This window comes from Gopherus evgoodei, chromosome 3 (assembly GCF_007399415.2).
Source record: "Gopherus evgoodei ecotype Sinaloan lineage chromosome 3, rGopEvg1_v1.p, whole genome shotgun sequence".
NCBI lineage: Eukaryota > Metazoa > Chordata > Testudines > Testudinidae > Gopherus > Gopherus evgoodei.
This window is the reverse complement of record NC_044324.1, coordinates 112872987-112892565: the sequence shown is the minus strand read 5'-3', so window position 1 is coordinate 112892565 and position 19579 is coordinate 112872987. Positions and strand designations below refer to the sequence as shown.

The following is a 19579-nucleotide window of genomic DNA, read 5'->3' as shown; positions in this document are numbered from 1 at the left end:
ACTACTTATTCTTCAGAACATACTACATGTCAGTTGCTCATCTAAGAACTTGTCTATATTGGCAATTTACAGCACTGCAACTTTCTCGCTCAGGGTTGTGAAAAAACACCCCTCTGAGCACAGCAAAATTCAGCGCTATAAAGTGCCCCTTGTGGAGATGGTTTTTTTAGAGTGCTGTGAGAGCCCTCTCCCAGCGTTGAGCCGTGACCACACAAGGCATGTTAAAGCGCTGCCACATTGCCAGTGTAGACTAGCCCTTAGGCTGTGTTTGGACTAAGAGGAGAGGAAAGATAATTCTTGGCATAATTAAGAATCTTTATTTCTTCTGACCATCCTCCTTTTATCACCTGTCCATCTTTATACCCTTTTTGTCTCTTTACTATAGTGGTGGTCTTGAATTCTGCTAAAAATAACTTCTCCCCAACCATAGGCCATTATTATAGGGTCATAATGGGACTAATTTATTCAGATATCACTCGCCCAACCCACTTTTATTGGGGAGGGGAGGGGTGGCATTAAGCAGATCAGGTTATACAGTAGTGTATAGACTTTTGTAATCCAGCCAGGGCAACTCATAGTAAACCATACAGAGTAGCTCTTTCTACAGCCCTCTCTTTCTTATTACTAGTGGGTGAATTATCAACAATAGTCTACCATCAGGGTAAAGCTCATCTGTGCAGAAGACAGAACTTTCTAGTGAGCTAGTCTGAGACTGTGGAATGAACTACCTCCGGAACTAAGGAGGACAAACCTCATCATCTTGCACTCCAAATTCCAGGCACTATTCCTCAATGTTATCTTCTCTAACATATACATATAGAAAGCAGCCTGTACATTTAAAAAAAATCCTACCAATACAAAACACTACATTGAACTCACAATTCTTCCCCCCGGGAAAAGATGGGAAAGAGAATGGCCCACGTGTGACAGACTTCATATCACTTTATGCACTACTGGAAGGCATTCACATACTGTGATGACGAGGGCAGCATAACAACCTATATAGAATAGAATCAGTATACTGCAATTTAAATGAAAGTTAGAGACATCATTTAGCAGCTGTTTTAACTACAGGTCTGTGTATCTAAAAGGCTGTAATTTTTGACTGCTTTCTACAAAGAAGGGAATTGCTTTTCCCTCAATATGGCATTTCATCACTTTACGATTCTGTAGGTGTAATCCTTTGGCATTAGAGCCTCTTATTGACAGTGCAGTACACATGCTCTGAGAGTAGCAGAAACATGAAATAAAAAATAGACAAAATTTATGTTTGGTAGAACACAACACTTGAAATCAATTGGTGGTGTTCCATCCAGTCAGCTCAATAGGAGTTTCAACCAATGACCTCTCTGTCAAAAAGATGTCCAGCACTCTTTTGACAGCATCCTAAATCTCCTGAGTTTAAACAGCTGTTGGGGTTATTATGAAAGCCATTATATAATCCTATCTATTTGCAGCAACTTGACATCATTTGCAGGGGGCAGCCTGAAGTGCTGGACTGAGTTTTGGTTGCTGCACGTGAAACTAAATTATAAGGGCAGAGATGAGAGCGTGTTCAGTAGGAACTTACAGTAAGCAGATTAAAACTTTCAGCTTTTACTTCAGAGAAGAGAGGGTAATAGAAGTGCAATCTCTGCTTGTAGTGTCCAGAGCCAATGATATTATTAATGTAATTGAAGATCAAGACAGACCAAGGCCTAGACTCTTATCTCTGTGCAGTTAACACATAGGGCATGATATTGCAAAAAATGTCTGCAGAATTTTGCACTGTCTCTGTCACAGAAGGCCAAACTATTCTAGGTACAGTTCAATCAAGCTGCTTAGAACCTAATAACAAAGGACATGATTCATCAAGGTAGACAACACATACCTCATTTGAATCCCTTTCTGAACTGGGGCTTAAATAGTGAGGGAATTGCACAGCAGCTCAAGGAGAGGAGATGTCAATGTATGTACTAGCATCAATCCCAGAAGCCAAGTTGTCATATTGACTGGGTGGACGCTGTGAGCTTCCCTGGGAAAAGGGGAGTCAAAGACAGGATTACCATGACTAACCAGCATTAAGTAGTAGCTACATTAGGGGCAGAGGTGAAAGTAACTTAAAGGACCTACTAGGACGCCGGAGTCCTGAGCGGGGGCATGACCTCAGTGGGAAGAGGTGGGGCCTTTCAAGATTTAAAGGCCCTGGGGCTCCAGCTGTGGCTGGGAGCCCCAGGGCCTTTACATCACCCCGGAACTCCCAGCTGCAGAGGCAGCTGGGAGCCCCGGGGCTCAGGGGCGAATTAAAGGGCCCAGGACTCCCCGCAGCGGCAGGAGCACTGGGCCCTTTAAATCCCTGCCCGACCCTGGCTGCAGAAGCTCCGGCGGGGATTTAAAAGGCCCAGGGCTCCCCGCAGTGGCAGGAGCACTGAGCCCTTTAAATCCTCACCCATGCCTGGCTGCCGGAGCTCCGGCAGCGCTTTAAAGGGTCTGGGGCTATCTGCAGTGACTAGAGCACTGGGTCCTTTAAATCTCCGCCCACGCCCAGCTGCCGGAGCTCTGGCAGGGATTTAAAGGGCCCGGGGCTCCCCGCAGCGGCAGGAGCCCTTGGCCCTTTAAATCACCTCTGCGGAAGCCGGTCCAGTCCGGTATGGCGTACTGGATCTTGTCGGTACGCCGTGCCGGACCGTACCAGCTTACTTTCACCTCTGATTAGGGGAAACAGCCCTCTAAATAGTGAGCATCCTCTAAGGCAGGGGGATCTCATGACAAAATTTTTGGTGGCCTCAGAGTGAAGCCACCAACTCTTGCTGGTTAGGCAGATAAGGTGCATACAGGATCAATAGGAAGAGTAGAAGCTACTGCTTCATCCCTCACCCCCGTCACTGCCTAGGATATTGTCGTGGCCACAAAAGAGTTGCTGGTGGCCACATATGGCCACCACAGTGGCTGCATTGGAGAAATGCTGCTCTAAGGTGAGAAGCCTATATAGCTTCCACATATGCTTCCAACAGCTGCAGAGGATGCTTTCATGTGCATAGGTCCCTTGTCCAAAGCCAGAAAACAGTTCTTGTTTAAATGTAAACTGTGTGTTCATTCAGTGGGACAAACTGCATCACATTCTTATTGTATTTAAATTGTGCACCAGTTAAGCTATGTAATAATGGGATGCTATCACTGTTACCCTTTTCCTCTGCTTCCTTCTCCCTTCTATTGATTGCTAAACCTATTTGTTATGCCTTCTTTTCAAATAAGATTACAATCACTTTAGAGACTGTGTCTTGCTATATGTTTTAGAGAGCTCAGTACAATGAGGTCCCAGTCCTGATCCTCACCTTTAGGCATGACAATAACAACAACAATATTCCTTTGACACTTTGACATGAGATACACTTATTTGAAAAGTCCTATTTTATGACGTGCTTATAATATTACAGTCGAATCAAATCAATTGTATTTCTTCTGTTAATTAAGTAATCCATTTCTTTTTATCTGACAATTCTGCAAATACGAAAACATTAGCACATTACTCATTTAAATGAATATTGTATTAGTTCAGGAGTCTTAATTCACTATTTGTCATGAGCTTTCAGGCCCTCGGATGGAAGTGATATATAAGTGTGAGGTATTATTATTTTTATTTGTCTCTTTTGCATTATCTAGTTTGTAGCAAGTACATTCCTATCCACCCAGCCACCCACCCAGCCTGGTCCGTGCTAGGTGAATCAGGCTTGCAGGGCTTTGGCTGCAAGGTGGGAGAGTCCCAGATCTCAGGCTGCAGCCCAAGCCTGGAAGTCTACACAGCAATGAAACAGCCCCGCAGCCTGAGCCACGGAAGCCTGAGTTGGCTGGCACTGGCTAGATGCAGGTTTTTCTTTGCTGTGTAGACATATCCTGAGGCTCAAAAACCAGAAGAGAAACAAAAGGAACTGTACAGTTACTTTTTTAAAATCTTATGATTCCTAAATCAATCTCAGGATTTTACAGGGACCAGACTACTGATTTTTGACTGCCTGGGTTGGGAATGCTGTGTAAATTATAAAAAATAATAATTCCTCTCACATAGGTGACTGTGCATATTCCTACATACAGTTCAAGACTTTTGCGATGGAAATATAATTTTAAAATAGGTATAGGCAGAAGATTAGACATCTTTTAAAATGAGGAAAGGATTAATTGTGTTGGAAACTAAATATAGGGACATGTCTATCTTGTATTATTATATTGGACCCATCACTGGGCCATCTGAGCAGGGGGCCTGGCAATCTGTTGATTTTGTTTCTCTATGGGTTATCTTCCTTTGAGATTAAGCCAAAATTGAAGACACAAGGTAAAAATCAGTGCATGATAGACAACTCTAAACCTTCACTGAGACCTCAATGAAAACGATCTACTAAATAAAGAGAAACAAATGTGTCTCTTCCTCGGCTTTAAGGAATACGGCTTCCCAGTTCGAAAGTCTGCCATGTTACATGTACAGATTACCATTGGGGATTGATTATAGCAGTATTTAAAAATCCCACACTAGCCATGCTGTATGGTTTTTCTTCCACGGGAGAAAGCATGATCGCCCCCTACTGGCCACATGCCAATAACGCAGCGAAGCAATTGTGCTAAAGAACACGCTGGCGACTCTGTCTGCAGACGGGGGACATGAGCCTATTGTGTGCGTAGGGAGAGGCAGCGAGGGAGGAAAAGACACCTCAATAGGCTTCAACCGGGCAACAGACATGGGGGGAGGGAGAGCCCGATATATCTCTCCCTTTCCTGTTCGGAAGTATTTAGATGCCAGGATTGGACAGGGGGCGCCTGTTCCATCCGTCCGCTATCCGGTGGGCAGAGAACGCCAGTCTCAACAACTCCACTCTGTTCTTTTAAACGATAAGCCCAGGAGCCCATCTGTCTCCTCCTGCTGCAGAAAGAGGATGGAAGTGGGGGGGGGGGAGGTGGGTCCCACCAAGCCAAAGAGCCTGGCCCCTGTTCCTTTTCCGTCCCGACAGCTAACACGACGGCGACTCCTCTTCTTTACTCTTTGATCGTTTTGACAGGCAGCCAACAGGCAAACAGTGGAGGGCGGGCAGCACACCCTAGCCCCTTGGACATGGAGCTTGTGTGTGCTTTCTGCGGGCTGCGGAGCTGGCCGCAGGGAATTCGCCCCGGGTGACTGCTGCTGACAGGTCAATTACAGCAGAAGACCTGCATTTCTAGTTGCCGCACTGGTTTGTAATAAACTGGTGTTTACTGTAACTCTCAGGGTTGTGTTGCAACGGGGCAGAGTGTACGGCGTGGCCAATGTTGAACTCTACTGATCTGTATGTAAATCACCTTTAATATGGGGTTCATAAACTGGGCAGTGCCATCGAGCAAAATCAGCCGCTACTTTCTCACCACTTCCCTTCAGCTCCAGGCCGGCCAAGGAGGGGAGGTTATTCGGGATTATAGCAATACATAAGAACCCAGCCAGAGCATCAGAGCCCTGTTTCAAACCTACTGTGGTGGGATCTTAAGAGGGGGAGAGTGAAATGAGAGGCAAAGAAGAGAAGGCTTCATTAAGAGGTTGGTTTAATTTTAAAATTGTTACAATCTCGCTCTGGCTTGTCTAATGAGAAGAAATCTTTACTGGTAACAATGACATTCCTGGTTGGGAGCAGCGGAGGCTGAGTACCTGACATTTGATAAAGACTTTAATTACCCTTTCACGAAAAGAGGAAGAAGACCTGAAAACCAGGGTGGGACAACAGTGACCGAACCGAGGCTGCAATTCCAGCTTTGTTGCTCTTTCACTGGGATGGCGTGAGGCCGGGGTCTGCGGGGAACCAGAGAGAGAGCAATGTTGACAACGGGTGTTTGCAAGCGAGTGGCTGCTGCAGCCGAGCAGGAACAGGGGGAAGGCGCTCGAGAGCTGCGGTGCAGCCAGGACAGGCTTGACAAAAGACCCTGGCAGAGGTGTCTCAGGGAAAGCCTGTGTGGGCGCTGGGATGGGGCAAGGACGGGGCCAGGAGGACTGGGAGGGGGTGCTGCGGGGTGCAGCAATGGCATGTGGCGGAAGGAATGCTTCTCCGCCGCGTTAGCAAACAATTGGCACTTGCGATGTGGCCTTGCTCGGATTAGTCCAGAAGAGGCAGTTTTGCAACGCAGCTCGGCAAAGCGAGGAGTGGAAGAAACCGGAGCTCGGAGGAACTGAGCAGAACTGCCCCAGCTCTGCGACCCCGCCTTTCCCCAAAGCCAGCTGTGACTTTGGCGTGACTGTTCCCTCTCGTTCCGAAAGCTCTTTACACGCTAGGAGAGGAGACCCAATTTCAGGTTCCCGGATCTGTCTGGGGAAGGGTGTGGGGAGCCTTTCTAGAGACACGTGAGGCTGGAGAGCCGGCCGGCAGCAATTCCTTCATTCTCTGCCTTGACTTCTTATCCAGCACTGTGCTGTCTTTGAAAGACTTGCCGCGTATGGATGGCGCAATTTCCCACCCCGGGCCATTCATATTACCATTACCTCTCAACTCTCTTTAAACCGAATTGCAGTCTCAGAGCAGCATAGAACTGCATAGCTTTATTTGATGTAATCCTTCGCCCCCCCTTGCTTGGTGCTAGGTCTCTGTCTCTTAGGGCTTGTCTACATCAGAAAGTTGCAGCGCTGGTGAGGGAGTTACAGCGCTGCAACTTTGAGAGTGTCCACATCTGCAGGGCATCACCAGCGCTGCAACTCCCTGTTTGCAGCGCTGGCCGTACTCCCGTTTTGTCTCGGGTGTAGAGGATCCAGCGCTGGTGATCCAGCGCTGGTAATGCAATGTAGACACTCACCAGCGCTTTTCTTGACCTCCGTGGAAGGAGGAAGCCTCTGGTAATCAAGCTGGTTTCCTTTCCCGGTTTGCTCTCTCGGTCCCGGAGCCAGCCAGCAAACCGCAGGGAAGGAGACCTGCTTGCTCGGGGTTCCGGGACCGAGAGAGCAAACCGGGAACGCCGCGGTTTGCTCTCTCGGTCCCGGAGCCAGCCAGCAAACCGCGGGGAAGGAGACCTGCTTGCTCGGGGTTCCGGGACCGAGAGAGCAATCCGGGAACGCCGCGGTTTGCTCTCTCGGTCCCGGAGCCAGCCAGCAAACCGCGGGGAAGGAGACCTGCTTGCTCGGGGTTCCGGGACCGAGAGAGCAAACCAGGAACGCCGCGGTTTGCTCTCTCGGTCCCGGAGCCAGCCAGCAAACCGCGGGGAAGGAGACCTGCTTGCTCGGGGTTCCGGGACCGAGAGAGCAAACCGGGAACGCCGCGGTTTGCTCTCTCGGTCCCGGAGCCAGCCAGCAAACCGCGGGGAAGGAGACCTGCTTGCTCGGGGTTCCGGGACCGAGAGAGCAAACCGCGGCGTTCCCGGTTTGCTCTCTCGGTCCCGGAACCCCGAGCAAGCAGGTCTCCTTCCCCGCGGTTTGCTGGCTGGCTCCGGGACCGAGAGAGCAAACCGCGGCGTTCCCGGTTTGCTCTCTCGGTCCCGGAACCCCGAGCAAGCAGGTCTCCTTCCCCGCGGTTTGCTGGCTGGCTCCGGGACCGAGAGAGCAAACCGCGGCGTTCCCGGTTTGCTCTCTCGGTCCCGGAACCCCGAGCAAGCAGGTCTCCTTCCCTGCGGTTTGCTGGCTGGCTCCGGGACCGAGAGAGCAAACCGCGGCGAAGCTGGTTTCCTTTCCCGGTTTGCTCTCTCGGTCCCGGAACCCCCCTTGAAGCCGCCCAACAGCGCTGCAGTGTGGCCACATCTGACACCACTTGCAGCGCTGGTTGCTGTAAGTGTGGCCACTCTGCAGCGCTGGCCCTATACAGCTGTACTAATACAGCTGTAACAACCAGCGCTGCAAATTTTTAGATGTAGACATGGCCTTAGAGAGTACTTAGAGACATGAATCAAAGAGCTGTAGGGGCATGCCGGCCAATGGTGATGTATGTGTGTGGGAGGGGGGGAAGGATGCACACAGGGGAGCAAAATAATGGGGGTACATGTTGCAGCTTACTCATATTACAAGCTGAAGTTCCTGTACAAAGAAGCCTGCTGTAATGGAAAGTCCCACACGCCTCTGATGCGCAGTATAACTTGACGGGGGGGGGGGATTTCATAATTTTGAGGACACTTCTTCAAAACTGCAATGAATGAACTGAATCGGGATGTGGCCCGCCGCAGCTAGCCCTGAAACGGAGCTCCCTTCCCCTCCACGCTTTCCCTACCCCGCAAGCCCGTCAGTCACCCTCTCAAGTGCACCCAGCACCCCTAGCAAACTCTATGTGCACCTCCATGAGCTCCACACCCCTGCCCTCCTTTCCCTTCTTCCCCCCTCCTCTCCCTAGCCCTAGGGGGTTGCGTGTTTCGTTGGTTGTTTACCTCGGCGGCCCAAAGCATTAAAAAGCATTTTCTGTAACGTCCCGGCCGGGATCCGGGCAATGTACACAAGGGGCATGTGTTTGTTCTCCTGAAAGCCGGGCAGGAAATCTTGTTCTCCTGAGTCATTGCGGCTCCTTCAAGGAAACGTCAGGGTTTCTTATCGCCCTTCACCCCAGGCAGCAGCTCAAACTGCTGCTGCTGTCGGAAGACATTCTCCTCCGCACAGGGCAAAACAAACCACAGTCCCATAGCGAAAAACAGCTCAGGCTAGAGGAGCTGACCGCGCAGGAGAAAGGGAGTTTTTGCTTCTAAGTGGGCTTGGTAAGAAGCTCCGATCCTTCCCCTTTCAATGTGTTGCTGTAACTAGGGGTGGGATGGGGGTTAGTTACATGAGGGGTGCATCCAGGTGGCTCTCCCCATTAATCGGATGATGTGACCCGAGTGACATAGAATGACAACAGCTGACTGATCTCCAGCCATAGAGACAAAGGCCCACTTTGAAGTTGTTTGCTTTGAGCAATCAGGTGCCAACATTTGCAAGCTGTGGACAGGGACATTCCTTTGCCTCCCCCTATTGAAATGCATTGGGCGCAGCGCAATAGATGTGAGCCACAAGTATCCGCTGACTCAAACGGTTCACTTGCCCAACTTTCTGAAGAGAAAAACAAACGGGCCAGGGCATAACACATAGTAACTTTGTTCCAGTAACTTGATTTAGTTGCGGTTTGGTCCTGCTTTGAGCAGAGGGTTGGACTAGATGCCCCCCCCCACCCCAGGTCCCTTCCCACCCTGATATTCTATGATGGTACCGAGATGCAGTCCCCAGAGCTAGCTAGCGTGCATGCTTTGTAACTTAAGAAAGCCATAGAAAAGCTAGGTCTGGAACACCAACGTTTTGCATCCTTTTTAAAGCTGCTAACTTCTCATTTTTGTCACAATTCAAAGCCTCATGGAAATGGATGCAGGAGAAAAGGGACAGGCATCTGATGCTGCGCCGTTCGAGCCAGTCGGTGCATGCTTGTATTTGTGTGTGCAGCGGAGTGGAAGAATACCCGCTGCTTTCCCCCTGGGGCTGTGCGCTTTATTGTACTGCATGGCGACGCACACCCCTGCAATGCCACCGCGTCCGGGCCCCCGCTGCAGAGCGTTGTGCTTCCTGCCGGCCGGCTCCTTCCCCCGCTCTTTCGAACGTCAAAGAAGCGAGGCCGGGCGGGGCAGCGCCAAGGGCCGGGCGCCAGCTGAACGAGTCAAAGCAGTTCTGGGCGCCTGGAAGCCAGACTCACTCTTCCGCATTGTTGTTCTTAGTTGGCTCCTCCCTCTCCTCCCCCCTCGGCGAGGTCTCTATATAAACCCCTTCAGCGAGCCCGGTAGCAGAATTGCATTGATCACTCGCTGCACGTAGAGCAGCTCAGGCTCTCCTGGACTAACTCATTCATCAGCTTGGATTATTCTTCACTGACCCACATTTTAGCTCCGAAATGACAATTAGAGCCGAAGCTTCTGGACCCACATTAACGTATTCCAAGATGAGGGGAGTTGTTGCAATACTCATCGGTGAGTCTGAAGAAGAAAGATGGGGTGATCATGTCTCTCCTCTGGGGGCACAGATATTTTGGACGGCATCGTTAATTTGAACCGGAAAGTCAGAACAAAGTATCTGATTCTCTTTTTTTCAAAACGACGTTTTGGGATATCCTATCATAACGCTTTTCTTTTTATTTGCAGCTTTCATGAAACAGAGGCGAATGGGTCTAAATGACTTCATTCAAAAAATAGCCACCAACTCCTACCCGTGCAAGCAGTAAGTAGCAGCAGTTTTGTACATATCGATCTGAAAATCGATACTTGCATTTTAATGATGAAAAGATTTATGTATTATTGTCACAACAGAATTTTGTTCTTATAATATTATTAGTTATATAACAGACTTTACCGAGTTTAGTTAGCATAGATAAAACCAGAGAGCATGGGGTTATTTTTAGTTTCTAAAGACCCACCCATCTCATCGCTCACCTTTAAGTACAGAACAAACAGTTTGTGTTTTTGCACAAGTTTGTTCCTTTTTTCTGTTTCATTTTAGTTCTGAAATGAATAGACAGTCTCTAGTAGTCTGCCAAACTGAAACTTATTCTTGATAAGTAGAATGGTTGCATGCCCCCTAGAGGTGAGATGTATCTGCCTGTTGCACAGGTCAACTGTTCAAATAATATACTCTCTAATTTTTGCAGCCCTGAAGTTCAGTCTATTTTGAAGATCTCCCAGCCTGAAGAGCCTGAACTTATGAATGCTAATCCTTCCCCTCCAGTAAGTAGTCTTCATTGTGTGAAGTATCAGAGGGGTAGCCGTGTGAGTCTGGATCTGTAAAAAGTGACCAAGAGTCCTTTGGCACCTTATAGACCAATACTTCTATTAGTCTATAAGGTGCCACAGGACTCTTTGTAACTTTTCATTGTGTGAAACATTTTCAGTAATAGAAACATGTTTAAAAATAGCTTTTCTGTGAATTAGCAATGTAACGTGTCCCTTTTAGTTCAGTTCACAGTGCAGTAATGTAACTTCAAAAGGGAGTTACCAATTTAGAATAAAACCCTTACCTTTTCTGTATGAAAAAAGTCCATGCTTTTAAAATATGTTATTTCATATCAGCTAAATATGGAAAGCAGCCAAGCGCTCAATGAGATTTTAAAGTAAGGCACATAGTTCTCATAATTTGTCTTTTGAGGTGGTTCAAAAACAGTTTAATGTAATCTGATGCTAACTTTTGGGGAAAAGGACATAGACTTTATTTAATGTACCCATCTAAAGTTTTATCTTGAAATCCATGATTAGATTTATATAAAAACCCTTTGTGGTCAAGAATTTCCAATAAACATCTTTTAACAAATGTATTTTGTAAAATTACAGCCCAGCCCATCACAGCAGATCAATCTTGGTCCATCATCCAACCCACATGCCACACCATCAGATTTTCATTTCTTAAAGGTTATTGGAAAAGGAAGTTTTGGAAAGGTACGTTTTACTTCTTTCCACCTTAATTTGGTCAGTTAGCTGCTATTGCATTGCATGTAATTGTTTAAGGGATGGGGTTACAGCCAGTCTGCTTTAGTAACAAGAGTGTCAAAATTTCTACATATGTTCTCCCAGTGCTTCACTGTCAGGAAGGTACTTCACAGCTTTGAGGAAGTTGCTTGGCCTGAAGGGAATAGGTGGGGCAGAGTGCTTTAGTTAAGGAGAGCAAGTGCAAGGATGATTAATTGGGGTTGATCCTTTATGCAGGAGTGGGGGTAGGGTAGCTTTTGAAACCAGGAGAATCAGCCATAAAACAAACAAACAAAACCTTTGAAGTTGATATGCACGGCTTTTCTGGCTGGCATTTTGCTGATAATGCTGGATGTTGCTAGCAAAATGCTTCCACATGCAGCTCGTAGCATAGAGTGGTAATAGCACTCAGTGGTAGCATAAAGGGCTTTGGATATAGTCTCTCACCCAGCTGTGTTTATATTCTGTTCGGAATTCCAACATATTTAAAGTAATGGGATTTTTAACCACTTTCAGGTTCTCCTTGCAAGGCATAAGGCAGAAGAAGAATTCTATGCTGTTAAAGTACTGCAGAAGAAAGCAATCCTGAAAAAGAAGGAGGTAAGCATTGCCTTGTTCACAATACAGCAATGCTGCTACCAAATTTAGTTAATTACTACAAGTTAGCAAACTTTGTAACTAAATACTGATTTCCTCTCCCCCCCACCCCCATTTCTAGGAGAAACACATAATGTCAGAGCGCAATGTCCTGCTGAAAAATGTGAAACACCCTTTCCTGGTTGGGCTCCACTTTTCTTTCCAGACTGCAGACAAATTGTATTTTGTCCTTGACTACATCAATGGTGGAGAGGTAAGCCGTAAGTGAATGAAATAATTCCTAACATGTGCATAGTGGTATTATAGCTCTTTCTTTTTTTAAAAAATGAAAAAAAAAGTTCCAAGGGGAAAAGTTATTAGATTTAGCATCGTCTGCCTGCCAGGTTTCAAACTGCTAGAGGATCATTAGGCCATTTCCTGCTATTGTTCTTTTTAGCTATATATGTCAAGTCTAATTAAATGCATTGTTAACTGGCTTTGGCACCATTTACAGAACTTGTTCTTTCTGTCTCCTGTAGTTATTCTACCATCTCCAGAGGGAACGTTGCTTCCTGGAGCCAAGAGCACGGTTTTATGCTGCTGAAATAGCCAGTGCACTGGGTTACTTGCACTCTCTGAACATAGTTTATCGGTAAGCAATGTGTAATTCGGCTTAGGCATGATTATAAATGTGCATATTTTGTACCTTATCTGTGGAAAGTAGATTTCAATATATATTAGTTTAAAACATCTAGTTTCAAAATACTTTATCTGAATTTAAAGGCTTGCAAAATCTATAGACATGCTCACAAAATACTAAGAATACTTTTTAACTGAGAAGAACTAACATTTCTGTTAATTCTGTTGCTACAGGGACTTGAAGCCAGAGAACATCTTGCTAGATTCTCAGGGGCATATTATCTTGACTGACTTTGGACTCTGCAAAGAGAACATAGAACACAATGGCACTACCTCCACTTTTTGTGGCACACCTGAGGTATGCTTAGTTCTGATTTCTGAAATGGTTGATGTTTGTCTATAAACTGTATGATAAGAGTAGATGAAGCAACAGGAAATATGCACACCTGATGGAGAGTTACAATGGAATAGATAAGTGGGAGAAAGTAAGATCCTTAAAATGATAGCTTTCTGGTGAAGAATGATCCCTATGCAATGGGAACTGCTCTCAAGCTAGCTGTTGTGTATATAAATGACATTTTACCTATAGGAGGCTTTTCTTGTAGTTCAAGAACATAGGTTTGTTTGGTGTGGTTTTAGTTTGTCTTAAGATTTTTCTGCCTCTGGCTAATATTATGGTTCTGGTTCTTCTATTTAACAGTACCTTGCTCCTGAAGTTCTTCATAAGCAGCCCTACGACAGGACTGTTGATTGGTGGTGCCTTGGAGCAGTTTTGTATGAGATGCTTTATGGACTGGTAAGTAACAGATATTTTAGTTGCCCATGTATAGCTTTCTGTAGTTCTTACAGGAAAACATTTTTATACTTCAGTCATTCCACACTTATTACCTATACTTGTGGCTTCAGTTAAGATGATGACCCGACCAATGTCCTCTGCTGCCCTCATCCTCATTGAGAATTCTGTGTATGGATTAAGGGCAGCATGTGGCATTAAGATAACAATAACTTGTGGTATTACAGTAGAATGCATATATGTGTAATTTTATTAAGCACTTATAGACTTATTTACCTTTTTATTTCTTTCTCACAGCCCCCCTTCTACAGCAGGAACACAGCAGAAATGTATGACAATATCTTGAACAAACCCCTGCAATTGAAACCAAATATTACCAATTCTGCTAGACACCTTCTGGAAGGCCTGTTACAAAAGGATAGGACAAAGAGAGTTGGTGCTAAGGAGGACTTTGTAAGTGCAACTTTGTAGTTCCTGTGTATGGTATAAGAAATAATTAGATCACACCACTCTTATTCAATTACTCTTGTCTGAATTAATCTAATTTTTCTTTAACAGATGGAGATTAAGAATCACATCTTCTTCTCCCCAATTAACTGGGATGATCTCATTAATAAGAAGATTACACCTCCTTTTAACCCAAATGTGGTAAGTATCACATCTAATTATAGAATGTAGAGAGGGCTTTTTGCCCCTTACATCAGGGTGTGGCCCAAAAGCCATCTGCAGCTGGCTAAACTGTAGTTATACTTTTTTGCTCTAACTAAAAATCTATCGTTTTTCTCCTTATCCCCTTTAAATAGTTGGATAGTAAAATCTAGCACTTAGATTAACCCATGTTTTTGTAGAGCCATTCTCAAACACACTTGTGAACTCACTGATTTTATAAATGGGGAAACTAAGAGACAGAAATTAAATAACTGCCCCAAAACAGAATTTCTGTTTTGTCAAATTACAATATTAGTTATTTAGATAAAGCTTTTTGATTAAATGTGGTCTACTACTGCAAGTTGCCAAGGCACCCCTGCATAAACTGCAGTATAAGAGAGTGGAGTGATTATTTTGTTTTGCTTTTATTGCATGGAGCTAGTTGGAGGGCAATATACTGAAAATGAATCAGCTTGTTTTTAGTGAGACCATATGCAGCAAGATGCAAAAAAAGAATCAATCAATCTAAAATTGGCCAAGCATGTTAAACAGTGAGTCTGAGGTGATAACACTGTGAGTCCCTTACAAGAGTTTTCACATTTTGAAGTGATCTGTGAAATCATGAAAAAAATGGAGATTGGGGACTAAACATTCCTTTTTCTTTTTTCTTTTTTTTTTTTTTTATTTTCCATAGAGTGGTCCGAGTGATCTGCGACACTTTGACCCCGAGTTTACAGATGAGCCCGTCCCCAACTCCATTGGCCAATCTTCAGACAACATCCTCATTACTGCTAGTGCCCAGGAAGCTGCTGAAGCCTTTCTGGGCTTTTCATATGCCCCACCCATGGATTCTTTCCTATGAACATTTGTTTTCCTTTCTTTTTGGTTTTTAATTATTATATTGGCCTTCTGGCTGAGCTGCCAGTTGACCAGTTATCTTGAAACAGAATTTGCACATCTCCACCATGGCAGCTTTGCAACCTTAATTTCAACTACACTGTTTGCTGGAAGCTTTTTTTTTGAACAGCACATAACACCTCTAAACAAGCTTACAAGCATTTTGATTTGTTCTTCCCCCAAAGTGGTGCTATCTCCTTGGCAAAGAACATTAGAAGTGACTGTTGCCATAGCCTGCTATGGTAGATTGTAGGAATAATAACCTGCTGTTTGGAAATAATGTTCTGAAAAGCCTTGCCTGAAGACCTGGATGTGATGAGGACTTTATGAAATGTGCCTTTTTTTCTGATGAGATCAAGTTAAGCTCCAAACTTTTCCTGTTGCAGAGTGTTTTGCAATTCAGTTATGTGGGTTTACTATGTGAACAAATGGTATGAGTGTGATATGCATACTACAGAGGGACTTAGTTTAAAGCATCAGTGTGACACTTGCAGGACACTACAATGTGGGGCATTGTTTGTTTCTTCCATATTTGGAAGATAATTAAGTGTAGAATTTGATTTTGTTTTGTAAATATACAGTTAACTAAAATTATTGAAATGGGCTCACAATTAATTATATCCAAATGCTTGAAGAAAGCATTGCTGCTATGAAAAGTTTCTATTTTTAGAAAGGTTTTTATGGACCAAAATGCCCCAGCTGCAGTTGGTCAAAGCTGTTGGTTTATTTTTTGTTTGTTTGTTTTAAAAATTGTCATCTGTACAGTGGGCATTATTGCAGGGGGGTGGGGTGGGTGAGGAAGTGTTGCATTGTATGTATTGTGTAAAAAAAAAAAAAAAAAAAAAAAAAAAAAGTCTGTACATTCAGTTGAAACTCTAGATGTATATTTAAACTTACAGCCTGGCTTGTAATGTACACCATCATTGTAATGTAATTATAACATGGTTATGTACTTTTTTTTTTTTTTTTTTTTTTTTTTTTGGTGACTGAACCCATTGGTTTGCAGTAAAATCTTGAACATTTCTGTAAACTGTCAGGTTGTTTCATTTAAAAAAACACCTTTTTCCATCACAAATTCAGTCAAGTTTGTGCTTTTTCAAGGGTTTAAAAAGCAAATCCAAACTATTTTTTATCTTTAGTCTAGACTAGGCCTTAGCTATAGTAAAAATTAAATTTAAGTTACACTGGCATAACTTTTGATTAGGGATGTGATTTCTGATAAGTCCTTGTGTGGATGCAGTTAGACCAGTATAAAGGTGCCTTACCTGTATATTCTTCCCCTGTGGGAATAGCTATACTGTTACAAGCACTCCTACACCAGTACACTAAGGGCTTGTCTACATCAGAAAGTTGCAGCGCTGGTGAGGGAGTTACAGCGCTGCAACTTTGAAGGTGTACACATCTGCAGGGCACCACCAGCGCTGCAACTCCCTGTTTGCAGCGCTGGCCGTACTCCCGTTTTGTCTCGGGTGTAGAGGATCCAGCGCTGGTGATCCAGCGCTGGTAATCCAATGTAGACAGTTACCAGCGCTTTTCTTGACCTCCGTGGAAGGAGGAAGCCTCTGGTAATCAAGCTGGTTTCCTTTCCCGGTTTGCTCTCTCGGTCCCGGAGCCACCCAGCAAACCGCAGGGAAGGAGACCTGCTTGCTCGGGGTTCCGGGACCGAGAGAGCAAACCGCGGCGAAGCTGGTTTCCTTTCCCGGTTTGCTCTCTCGGTCCCGGAACCCCGAGCAAGCAGGTCTCCTTCCCTGCGGTTTGCTGGGTGGCTCCGGGACCGAGAGAGCAAACCGCGGCGTTCCCGGTTTGCTCTCTCGGTCCCGGAACCCCGAGCAAGCAGGTCTCCTTCCCTGCGGTTTGCTGGGTGGCTCCGGGAATGCGAGAGCAAACCGCGGCGAAGCTGGTCTCCTTTCCCGGTTTGCTCTCTCGGTCCCGGAACCCCGAGCAAGCAGGTCTCCTTCCCTGCGGTTTGCTGGGTGGCTCCGGGACCGAGAGAGCAAACCGCGGCGTTCCCGGTTTGCTCTCTCGGTCCCGGAACCCCGAGCAAGCAGGTCTCCTTCCCTGCGGTTTGCTGGGTGGCTCCGGGACCGAGAGAGCAAACCGCGGCGAAGCTGGTTTCCTTTCCCGGTTTGCTCTCTCGTCCCGGAACCCCCCTTGAAGCCGCCCAACAGCGCTGCAGTGTGGCCACATCTAACACCACTTGCAGCGCTGGTTGCTGTAAGTGTGGCCACTCTGCAGCGCTGGCCCTATACAGCTGTACTAATACAGCTGTAACAACCAGCGCTGCAAAATTTTAGATGTAGACATGGCCTTAGTGTTTGTGTATACTAGAAAGTTGTCTCACTTTAGCAGTACAATGGTTAGGTCTCAGTGGTTGTACTGCTAAAGTGAGAACTTTCTAGTATACACAAACACTAAGTATAATTACTATGGGAGATGGTGCCTGATGCTGAGGGGGTTTGTTCTGGCCTCAATCCTTTCTAATGCCCTTTCATAGACACTTTCTGGGTTCATCTACACTACAAAATCAGTACTAGCATTACAACAGCAAAGCTGTACTTGGGCCAAAGCACTAGTGTAGATAGGGCTCAGGTATTTTACCACCCTGTAATGGAAACATAGGGTAGATTTTCATGACTCATTTAGTTAAACACTTCAGCCCTGCTTACATCAATGCTACTGCCCCTCGGGGTGGTTGCCTAAGTGTGTTTGTTCTGTACTGATTTTTCTAGTGTAGTCAGACAAGGCCTAGGTCAATTGGCAGGTAGACTTTTCTCCTGGAGCAAACTCAACTGAACAAGTATTTAATTTCTGGGGTGGGAACATGTCTGAAACTGAGCTGAACAACATGAGCTCATGCCACTGAATGAGGCTCAGGTCTCAAAGCAACAGTGTTTTGACTTTCAGTAGAAGAAATTTTAAGGAAACTCTCAGGTCCAAACTCAGCTTCTGTTTCTGCACATAAGCAATAGGTGGTGTGAGCCTGTGAGGTACTGAACATCTGTGTTTTATTCACTGTTGTCATCCCCCATTGACTTCAACAGATGGTGGTGCTCAGCACCTCAGAGGATCAAGCCAATAATTTGTACACAAAACCCATTTGGACAACTTTATTTGCAAATGAAGCCATTCAAATAAAAGTAGTATGAGCAAAACTTATTAATAGAAGAAACAATGTCTGGTACTTACAAGGGAAGAGACAATTCAAGCTTTCTTTTCTTACCTACTACACAAATGTACTTGAAGTTTTTTAACTTCAGCTATAAACTACATACATAAAAGGCCAGGTCCTCTAATGGAACTGTGTCAGTTTACACCAGCTAAGGATCTGGCCCATGTGTGCTAATTATTTTAATATATTAACACTGCAGAAAAGAAATGAGTTTACAACATTACACTTCCAGCTGTGCACAAGTGACTCCTGCAAAATCGGACAATGCACAATTTGCACACACAACACTGGTGTAATGAGGATGCCAATTACTAAGATATTATCAAAATGTTACTAATATCCTTAATCAATTTGTGTATGATTAAAGAGAAATTGCACTTGCTACAAAAAAATGAATAATGTATATTTTGTGGTGCACACTGCCTTTGCCTTACTGTCTCCTCAACATTAGTGTGAAATTACAAGCATTGAATTACAGCCCTAAAGTAACAAAAGCAATCTAAATCTTTCCTTTAGCTTTCAGGAAAAACACTAAAGAAGTTAATGATAAAGAAAAGGGGAACTTAAGTGAGTCAAAGGCCTCTGTGCAGCTTTAATGAGTAGTTTGGGATTTTTTCAGAAAATCCATCTGTAATTCTGCATGTTTACAATTCTTTGGCTAATTACATTATAGCTGCAGTGTAGGTGTGTCTACAAATTTTGGTGTTTCCAAGCATATCTTTATTTTAATATTATTATTAAAAGAAAGGTGAATAGCCTGTTTGTACTTTACTCTTTCAGAATGTAACATATGGCAGCCATATATGAAGGGAAAATCGGAGTCTATCATGTTTAATTACTTTTAGGGCTGTTGGTTAATTGCAAGTTAACGCACATGATTAATTCAAAAATATTAATCGCAATTAAAAAATTAATCACAATCACAGTTTTAATCGCACTGTTAAATAGAATACCAATTGAAATTTATTAAATATTTTTGGATGTTTTTCTACATTTTCAAATATATTGATTTCAATTACAACACAGAATACAAAGTGTACAGTGTTCACTTTATATTATTTTTTTACAAATATTTGCACTGTAAAAATGATAAACAAAATAAAAGTATTTTTCAGTTCACCTCATACAAGTACTGTGGTGCAATCTGTTTATCTTGAAAGTGTAACTTACAAATGTAGATTTTTTTTTGTTACATAACTGTACTCAAAAACAAAACAATGTAAAATTTTAGAGCCTACAACTCCACTTAGTCCTACTTTGTCTTCAGCCAATTATTTACATGTGCAGGAGATAATGCTGCCAGCTTCTTATTTACAATGTCACCAGAAAGTGAGAACAGGCATTTGCATGGGACTTTTGTAGCCAATATTGCAAGGTATTTACATGCCAGATATGCCAAACGTTTGTATGCCTCTTCAGGCTTCAGCCACCATTCCAGAAAACATCCTTCCTTGCTGATGACACTCGTTAAAAAAAAAAAAATGCATTAA

At 44.5% G+C, this 19579-nt stretch overlaps 1 protein-coding gene and 1 long non-coding RNA gene across 5 annotated transcripts; one reads left to right on the top strand and one right to left on the bottom strand.

Moving 5' to 3' along the window:
* The first annotated feature begins 5042 nt into the window (after positions 1 to 5042).
* Positions 5043 to 15944, top strand: SGK1 (serum/glucocorticoid regulated kinase 1). 4 transcript variants are annotated; one of them, XM_030556356.1, is made up of 13 exons: positions 7994 to 8649; positions 9274 to 9882; positions 10054 to 10129; positions 10557 to 10632; positions 11233 to 11337; positions 11884 to 11967; positions 12086 to 12217; positions 12483 to 12595; positions 12817 to 12940; positions 13283 to 13378; positions 13673 to 13828; positions 13934 to 14023; positions 14718 to 15944. In XM_030556356.1, exons 2-13 carry the CDS (start codon positions 9807 to 9809, stop codon positions 14883 to 14885), a joined length of 1296 nt encoding a protein of 431 aa, XP_030412216.1. In that variant the 5' UTR covers positions 7994 to 8649; positions 9274 to 9806; the 3' UTR covers positions 14886 to 15944. The 4 variants fall into 4 exon arrangements, with proteins under 4 accessions (XP_030412217.1, XP_030412216.1, XP_030412218.1 ...); XM_030556357.1 differs by lacking the exons at positions 7994 to 8649; positions 9274 to 9882 and adding an exon at positions 5043 to 5535; XM_030556358.1 differs by lacking the exon at positions 9274 to 9882.
* Positions 15746 to 19038, bottom strand: LOC115648574. The gene is made up of 2 exons (XR_003999601.1): positions 17273 to 19038; positions 15746 to 16245 (listed from the first exon to the last, which is right to left on the bottom strand). It is a non-coding gene; the product is annotated as an uncharacterized LOC115648574 (long non-coding RNA).
* Positions 19039 to 19579: the final 541 nt, after the last annotated feature.

Coding starts and splice junctions, on each gene's coding strand:
- SGK1 (XM_030556356.1), top strand. CDS start 9,807: ATGACAATTAGAGCCGAAGCTTCTGGACCCACATTAACGTATTCCAAG. Junction 9,883..10,053: donor AGTTGTTGCAATACTCATCG/GTGAGTCTGAAG, acceptor TTTTATTTGCAG/CTTTCATGAAACAGAGGCGA. Junction 13,829..13,933: donor TTGGTGCTAAGGAGGACTTT/GTAAGTGCAACT, acceptor TTTCTTTAACAG/ATGGAGATTAAGAATCACAT.